The sequence below is a fragment of the Camelina sativa genome, chromosome 5 (assembly GCF_000633955.1).
Source record: "Camelina sativa cultivar DH55 chromosome 5, Cs, whole genome shotgun sequence".
Classification (NCBI taxonomy): domain Eukaryota; kingdom Viridiplantae; phylum Streptophyta; class Magnoliopsida; order Brassicales; family Brassicaceae; genus Camelina; species Camelina sativa.
The window spans coordinates 12,934,740-12,944,115 of NC_025689.1; the positions used below are offsets into that span (position 1 = coordinate 12,934,740).

Here is a 9,376-nt window from a genome sequence, read left to right on the forward strand (position 1 = left end):
CGCTCGACTGAATGCGTTTTGGCTTTTCTTGAAATTATATCCAATACAACTTCAAAATTATTTTGCACTGAATGTGTTTTGGCTTATAAAAAGACTTTGGCACCATTCAATAGTACATATCTCTTAAAATATATATAAAAGCCTTTGACACATCCAAACACTACATAAAGTGAGAGTACTAATAACAATATTGTGTAGTGTTTTTTATGTTTATGGTATAGTTGAGTTCTGAGAAAATTTACATAGTGTTTTCGAAAAACAAACGTCATAATAGAACTAAGTCATAACTCGCACTACGCGGTGGGAATATTTTTTAGTATTATTTTTATGTGTAATTTATAGTTTTTTAAATTATGATTAACATATAACTTATTTGAAATGAAGTAGCAAATTTAATAAAGTTCAGAAAATTTTACAACACAAATTCTTATTTGTATTTTCTTCATTATTAACTGCATCACCATAATTTTTTGTATTAATTTAAGTAAACAATTATAAGTCACATAGACAAACAACATTATTATTTCTTTTGTCGAACTAACCAAGAAATACCAACGAAAATAACGAGCCAAGATTATTTATCTGGAAAGAAACAACAAACCGGACATGCAATTTTGATTAAACTACTCAATAGAAATCTTTATTGTGCTTAAACCGATTACACAGATTTGTTGACGACATACCAAAATTAGGTCTTGTTGGACTTCGTACGTTGATGTGGTTAACTACTCGTTTTTTTTTAACTTTGCAAAAGCATTAAAATCACATATAGAACGTATAAACAGAGGAAATTAAAAGAAAAACAAAAAATTGAAAGAATGAAGTTTGTTGAAGAGACCGTGCACTGCATGCTTCATCTTGCGGTTAGGTACTATCAGTTAGATGGATTCGTTGTTTTGTTGGCACGTCTTAATTAAGGAATTTGACTAGCTATGTGTGTTGAATAAGCAAGACAATGGAGGGAACACAGTTTTACACTTAGCTGTTCAAAAACGACAGTACGAGGTATCAAACTTCTCTAACATAAGTTGGTTTTCGAATTCGATTGTTGTTTTTGCGGATTATATATCCATTAATAAGATATTGCAATTTTCAGGTGATTGAGTTGCTGCTTGGCTCTAATAACACAATCCCACAAGATTTTATTGAAGTGAACTCTTTAAACTCCAATGGCTTCACACCTCTTGATGTGTTACTTCACTTTGGAGGTGAACCAGAAGAAGTGGAGATTCATCAGATCCTCATTAAGTCAGGAGCTAGAAGATCAATAGATCTCGAGACAAGACAAACTACAACAACGACAGAGAATGAAACAACACCGTCAGAAGAAGCTCTAATGACTCACAAGCAGTGGCTAGATTACTTCAAGTACAAGAAAGACAGTTGTACAAAGCCTATTGATTATAGCATCAAGGAAACATTACACAGTCGACATTGTTGTTGCATGGTCAGAATAAAAAAGAAGAAATCAAATATCAGTTTTGCAAAAACTGAGTTTCTTAAATTATCTTAACAATTTCGTCTGCAGGTATACTGTGAAACCTTGTGATGTTCTAGTAGAACAGTTCTACGTTGAAACCAAACTTCCAGGTATTCTTCAAGAACTCAACCATTCTCCCAGAATGATTAAGCATACCAGATTGTTTCTCTGCAGTAGATCTACTCCCAGTTTATTTTCTGTGCATAGGTTTTTTGCAGAAACTTGGGACTGCTTTGTAATAGTTACCGATAATGAGATCATTACAGTGCTAAATAAACGTCGTAGCTATTCCAGATTTCCAGACCATTTCATAGTTTAGTCTCTGCTATTTGCCAGTAATAGAACTCGACACATGATTTGGTCAGTTTGTTCATTTTTAAAGAAACTGTGAACGTATATCTTATTGCAGAAATGGCTGAACGTTCTAGTGGACCTTCTCAGACGCCTTTACTTCCACTAAGTACAAAGGATAGTAAGAACAGGAGCAAAGAGGATCATCAGAGACTTCTAAACGAGAACAACGTAGCAGATGATCATTGATGTTCTCTCCAATCTCAAAATCTCAGAGCAGAATCTTAGTTAGAAACTATGCTGGTTGTGTGCATGTTTAGTCATAAACTGAACAGAAATTTCCCAATTTCAAGCTATATAAGATACAAAGTTCTTCTTCTTTCTGGTTGTGTAAACTTAATCATTTGTAGAGATAGCTTACAAATATACTACCGAACCACCATTCACGTTCAGAAAACTTGATAGTTATGGTGATGAAAATTGTAATCTGTCTCATCAATCCATTCACATTCGGTAAACTTGATAGCTACGGATCCTCTGTGGCATTTTTGTTTTTTTCGGCTATATATTTTCATGTGTCTTGTATAAAAGGTGATTTTGTCTGTACTATAAGGTGAAGAGAAAAGTAAAAAGAAAGAGAGTAAAAATATGTCTTAAGCTCACTTCGATATTGTAGTTTACCTCATAAAGACAATATATCAACTAAATCACTTTGTTATGCTTCATCTCTAAAACATAAAGATGCATATAAACAAGTTTCTTTAGAGCCATCGCCGCCGTGTGAAGTCTTCAGCAGCAACGAATTTAACTGAAAGGGAGAAGACTAAACTAGATTGTGTTATGTTCCTTGTGTATTTAAACTGAAACCATATTTCAGAAACTTCGTTTAAAGCGATTCTTTTGTATATATTAATTCATTTTTCTTTTTACTTTTTAGGTAAATTGTAATATATTATCATCTATTTTTTATAATGTGTCAAACGTCTCTCAACGTGACTCACAAGCTACTCTGTTCTCCCTACTTAGAAAACTCGAACTCAAGTTTGTGTTTCAAATATTTTAAAACATATTTGTAATCTTAGGCTATATATTTTTCATGTGCCTTGTAGAAAAAGTTAAAGGTAGTTTTGTCTTTACAAGGTCAAAAGTGAGGGCAAATTTTTTTTATTCTAATTAAGCTCAGAACTTTGAATTCCTTCATTGTAGTTAGTTCCCCCTAGAGACCCTAAATCTCTAAACCATAATTTCATAATATTGTTCATATAGTCAGATATATATCTGATTGTGATTACTTATTACTGAAGAATGATATATGTCACAAAACAGAAAGAAGCAGAAACTAGTTAAACCAAAGTTGCATTCCAACAAGTCTCGTAAGAACTTCAGTAGAAAGAGAAAGAGTGGCCAACTCTACACAAGGCCTATTCTGTTAAGAGTGATCACATTCTTGCACGAAGGTTAAGAAGGAAGACGAGTTACTCTTTAAGGTGTCAGATAAAACAGCTTCTGCACCACTTTTTGCTTCATATCAACAAGCTGGTAATAAAAGACCCTTCTTCACCTGCAAATCCATGAAAGCGGAATAAGACTTGGGGTTACAGAAAATGTCATAATATCATTGTCAACATAGTCCATGCACATCAAAAGAGAAACCTACCTTAAACTGCAAGAAACCATCCCATAGATCATCAAACCGTAACAGAGCAAGAAAGATCAATAGAAGGCGAGGTCCCGGAGATAAGCACAATATCCTTTGAATCGACCGTCCCCCAAATCTCACCTCCTTCACGTCTTTCTAACGTGATCTCTATGCACCAAGTATCATTATAGGTGGTGTTTGAAGTGCCCAAAACCATCAGTTTCCCACCCACATTCGCCATTTGACACACAGAGTATCTGAGGTTAGGCAAGCCATCTAAACCCTTCACACTCACAGGATTCCAAACCATTTCAACTGGATCAAATACCATTATTGGATGTTTAAGAACACACAGTACATCAAAGCTATACAAGCGATCCTCAATCACACAACACGGGTTGCGCCAAAAATCCATCAACTTAGATGATCCAAGTCCCCAAGACTGCCATGTACCTTGTCTTGGTTCATAGACCAAAGCACAGAGAGCATCCAAAATGTAAATCCTATCCTGCATCACCACAGATGTGACAAACCCTCCTCCTGGCATATTAGAGTTGTAGTGGGATGGATCAGGCACAGTACTCCAAACCCCGTTATCAACATCGAACACTTCGATCCAACCATCATATGCATGATGCCTCTCGCAACCTCCGATGACATAAATCTTTCTGTCAATGACTCCGGCGGCTGCACGGTAGCGAGCCCTATGCATACTTGGGAGATTGTCCCAGATGTGGAATCTACAGTCGAGGACAAACACAGTCGATACAGGGTGATTAAACCCGTTCAAACCACCGATCACATACATATTGTATCCGAATCACCCACAGAAGATCCAGGATACATAGGAGGAAATGTAGGGACCTCGCGCAAGCTTTCTGAGATGTTTAAGTTGAGAATGTGCCATCTCGAGAAACGTTCGTAACTATATGGGAATCCGATCAAGGCATAAAGAACCGGTTCGGTGAGGCCGAGTTGCAAGCGCCTTATGTAGAGTTCCGGCGAAGAGATGACGCGAAAGAAGGCTCTGGAGATGAGAGATAGCCTCGGGTAGTGACATCTCCGGACGAGTGCGACGATTCTTGCGATGAGTAACTCTGGGATTTGTCGAGGAGGAATCGTCGGAGCAAGATTCTCTACTTCTTCTTGAACGTCTTCTTGATCTTCTTCGCTCGGGTTCGTGTGGAGTTCTTCTCTTGAATCGCCACCGCCATCGTTGAGTTCTTCGTCGGAAAATTCAAAGATCGGATCCATCGCCACCGTGTGTGTGATGGTTTCAGCAGCAACGAATTAACTGAAAGTGTGACTAATGTAGAGAGTTTGAAAGAAGCTGTTACGTATTATAAAAGGAACAAAGACCCTAAACGTCGTCGTATAGACGATTGTGAAATGAGGCCTAATACGCCCGTATAAGCGATTTAAAAATGGGGCCTAATAAGGCCCAAACTAAAGTACAGGTTCTGAAGGAACTTGACTTTTTTTTGTTTATTTATCCTAAAAAAAAATAGGAAGTGGGAAGAAATTAGAATAGAGGAAGATGAATTGATGATAATGGAGAAAAAGATTCTAGACTATTTGCAACTGAGCGATGAGGTTGAAGAAGATGGCCGTGAGGCACAGCGACTGGAACTGGAAGAGGAGTTTTCACGGGAAGGAAGAAGCTTCTACGAGGTTCTTAGTCTCAGAGGAATCCGAGTCAACCGGGTCGACCCGGGTTTCATTTCCTGCTCTTTCAAGGTCCCTCTCCGTTTGACGGTTCGTTCGTCTTCCTCTTCGTAAGATTCAATGAGAAGTAGTGGCGTCATAGGGTTTTTAGGAATTGGATTATTTGAGGCTTTTAAGATGAGAATTTGATTTATTATACTCTTTAAAATAATTGTGCTAGTGGATGATGATCCGAATTGGTTTGTTTCTCCGCTGAGCCATCGGTGTAGTTCTTGCAGATTTGTTTAGAATCAAGAAGGAGAAGAAACTCACTTGTTGTTTAGATCTCCTTGTAATTGTTTATAGTAGTGTGTGATGATCTGAATTGGTTTGTTTCACCACTGAGCCATTGGTTTGTTCTTATGATATTTGTTTAGAATCAAGAAGGAGAAGAATAAGATATATCCTTTTATATTGTTCTTGTAATTGTTGTTTGTATAACAATTGTTGGTTTTTCCCTTTGAGATGGTGTTTGATCAACTTATAAGTTGTGATGAATGCAGGATAGAGACAGGAATCTAGCTAATGGTGCGATCGTGAATCTTGTGGATGAAGTTGGTGGAGCGCTTGTACAAATCCAAGGCTTACCTCCTTGTGTTTCTGTGGACATGTCTATTGCATTCCTTTCTACAGCTAAGCTCGGTGTATGTCTCCTCAACTCCCTTTTTTTGTTTATTTGACCTTTTCTGAAGAGTGTCATAGAAATGGGATAGAGAGAGAGAGAGAGAGAGAGAGATATGATTTTGAAATGGAAATGATATACTTTCAGGAGGAGTTGGAGGTAACGTCGAGATTGTTAGGCGAGAGAGGACGTTATAAAGGAACACTTGTTGTAGTGAGAAACAAGAGGACCGGTGAGGTTATAGCAGAAGGTCGACATTCTTTGTTTGGCAGGCAAGCTAGTAAGCTCTGAGGTCTAATCTTACTGTTATATCTATTCAGTGATAAGGTTATGTTTCTTTCACTGTTATGTCTGTTTTCTGTTTTGTGTAATCTTAAACCTTTGTAAATAGCTTTATAAAGATGAGACCGAACCACCATTCAGTAAATTTGATATTTTTGTGATGATCATAATGGTAAAATCTCTCTCATCAATCCAAAATCCAAAAGCTGTGATTTAGGTAGGTATTACAAGAAGGTCCAAGAGAGAAACTGTTATCTATGGTTTCAGCTTGGCTTTAAAAGTAAACATTAAATTATAATGATTAACAACTGCTGTAACAATTCTATTATCTTCCATCAAATAATGTAACACAAACAAATAGTTGACCAAGAATTTTTGATACATTGGAAGCTAACTATATTGTAAATAGCAGAAGCAAAAAATTCAGAACGCTGTTGAACTGACAGTGGTTTCTATTGACACGAACCAGCAGTAACAGCAGCATCATCAGATTGCTGAGAGGATTCTGAAGGTGCTGCAGTCACAGAGTCAGCTGGTGGAATAGAAACTGAGCTTGGAGGAGGTTTTGGTGAACTAACTGATTTACTAGAAGAACTCGGTCAATTTTGTATTTGTTAGACCTGAATCAGAATTACAATCGTACCAAGATCAAAACAATGTAGTTTCAAAACGTCCGTGAGAGGATTATATACTTGCTTTTACATTTAGTAGAAGCAGACTAGGTTTCATTAGTGTATAAACTACTCTGGTTTCTTACAAAAAAAGTAGTTATATAACTAAAAGCAAACCGGAAGTAGTTAGTGACAAAAGAAAACCCAAAATAAAGATGCATTCCAACAAGTCAGTCTCGTAGTATTTTTTTTGGTATAAAGGCTAAAACAGTGGCCGACTCTACACATTGTGAACAAAGATTAAGAAGGACCAGTTACTTTCCAATGTGTCAAATCACACTTTCTGAGTCACTTTGTTTCATACTTGCTCCCGTGTATCAACAAGCTGCTCAAACAGTAGATGTAATATAAAGATCCTTCACTTCACCTGCAAGTTTATGAAAGCTTAACTAAAACTTGAGGCTCAAGAAAATGTCTGAAACATAATAAATCATCACCGAAACATACCTGCAAAGTCCTGCAAGAAACCATGCACCACGATTTGAATCATCAAACCGTAACAGTTAGACAAAGCTCAATGCAAGCCGAATTCAGCTCGTCTGTATACACAAGCGAGGTCGATTCCACATTCCCCCAAATTTGACCTCCTTGACGTGTTTCCAACGCAATCTCTACACAACAAACATCATGTACCCTCCCGTGATAGCCGCCCAAAATCAACAACTTGCTACCAAAATTCACCATCTTAGACCAATGATGATAACTGTGCATAGGCAATTGAGAAGTGGATACGCCCATCAGAGGTCTCCAAACCAACTCATTGGGATAATATACCACTATTGAATGTCCAAGAGAAAGCGTAAGATCAAGGCAATACAACAAATCTCTAACCGCACAAGAAAATGGGTGCCAAAGTCTCTTTAGTTGACTTTCAAGTCCCCATGACTGCCATAGACCTTGCCTTGGTTCGTAAGCCAAACAACACAGACAATCCAAAATGAAGATTCTCCCGTGCATCATCACAGATGTACCAAATATTCCACTCGCACTAGCATCGTTAGGGCATTGACTAGGCACAGTTTCCCAAATCCCAAGCTCCACATCGAACACTTCGATCCAGTCATCATCTTGCTTCGTGCGGTAGGAAACTTGTGCCCCCAAGTCTTTGAAGACTACAGTTAAGGAGTTGTTGTTTCAATCACAGTACTCCTTGAGTGATTTCTTGCTACTGAGGACAACAGGTTTCTCCTTTGATCCAGGAGCCACGGGAAGAGTCCTTTGCCTCGACGGCTAAAACTTCTTAGCTGTTGAAACAACAAAACCCAAATCACACATTTTAATACCAACGGAGAAAGTAACCATAATACATTAGTAAATCTATTCAAAGATGTGAAGAAAAAAAAAAACTTCAAGCATCTCTGCTTAAATACAGTTACCGACTTACTGTAGAGAAACCAGATTAAGATTTGAAGAGACACATTGATTATACATTGTAGTAAGAACTAAGAAGATTTCAGATATTGTCATTACAAGCTATCGTCACTAATGGACAATCCTTAAGTGAACATTTTTTTTTCTGGCTAAAAAGGGACTGATCCATTAATGACAAAAGGTTGTGATGATTGATACAAGAAGCTTAAGTGATCCTTCTCACCACCATAAAGCATTATCAAACCTAGATACTCCTTTTAAGTTTAGCTTCAACACATATCTTGATTATATAAACCCATAAGCATCAAGAACTCAGAACACACAAAAAATGCAATGTACAAGATGACATTTTAACACTAGCTTATACAGTCAAGACTAGATCAATATTCAACAGTTCGACAAGTCAAATCCTTAGTAAAAATGAAAACTTTACCTCTCTTATGAAACGCCTCTTGCAGATCAGCAACAGTGGCCTGCGTAGAACAAAACACACACACACAAAATTCGAATCAGCAAGAAATCGATATCTTCGGACCAGGGAACTGCAAATGCCAACGGCAAGGAAGGCCAAACGATTGATGTCGCTGCTACTTCTGATTCAAACGCTAAGAAGCCTTGTTGCTCTTCCTCTTGAAAGGCTTTGTTTTTTTTTCTGTCTCACTTTGAAAGCCAATATCTATGCGACTTTGTTTTAAGGCTTTGCGTTGTGTTACATATGCAAGTTGCATCTGTGTTTTTTTGTTTGTTGATAAGAACTCTGTAAGATGACATTCTATGGAGTATGGAATCGTTCATACAAATTGTGAAAAATGAAATATTATTTTTTAGGCAAGTTTGTAGCTTTTGATTGGTAGTTGTAATATATAATTTTAAAAAAATGCAAAAGAGAATACTGTAGAATGAAATAAACAAAGAGACCAACGTAATATTTTGAATTATGAACAGAGCCGAAATTGTAGCTTAGTTTTTCTAAAGATAGTAACAAATTAACAAAATCACACAATTTACATTTTTCAAGAAGACAGGAAAAAAGCAAATATACCAGTTATTGAAAGGAAAGTTAAGAAGAAGATGCAAAGCAAAAATATTTTTTATTAGTTTATTTATGAAATTTTGAAAAAGGAAATATACCAGTTATTGATTGAAATAGATAAGTAACAATTATGTTATTTTCTAGCAAGTTTTCAATTATCAAAATGGTAAATTTCCAAGTTTTTCAGCAGTTCCCGCCTATATATAGTTTTCAGATCAACAAGCAAGCAATTTTGATCATCACAAAACAATTCTACTTTGCATTCACTCTTTTTTTTTTTTTT

At 36.7% G+C, this 9,376-nt stretch overlaps 1 protein-coding gene and 1 pseudogene across 1 annotated transcript; one reads left to right on the top strand and one right to left on the bottom strand.

The window, feature by feature from the left end:
• On the bottom strand, nucleotides 3,434-4,664 carry LOC104789214 (annotated as a pseudogene).
• LOC104786722 (acyl-coenzyme A thioesterase 13-like) lies at nucleotides 4,931-6,188 on the top strand. The gene is made up of 3 exons (XM_010512168.2): nucleotides 4,931-5,165; nucleotides 5,618-5,758; nucleotides 5,884-6,188. Exons 1-3 carry the CDS (start codon nucleotides 4,956-4,958, stop codon nucleotides 6,025-6,027), a joined length of 495 nt encoding a protein of 164 aa, XP_010510470.1. The 5' UTR covers nucleotides 4,931-4,955; the 3' UTR covers nucleotides 6,028-6,188.

Coding starts and splice junctions, on each gene's coding strand:
- LOC104786722 (XM_010512168.2), top strand. CDS start 4,956: ATGATAATGGAGAAAAAGATTCTAGACTATTTGCAACTGAGCGATGAG. Junction 5,166..5,617: donor AGGTCCCTCTCCGTTTGACG/GTTCGTTCGTCT, acceptor TGATGAATGCAG/GATAGAGACAGGAATCTAGC. Junction 5,759..5,883: donor TTTCTACAGCTAAGCTCGGT/GTATGTCTCCTC, acceptor ATATACTTTCAG/GAGGAGTTGGAGGTAACGTC.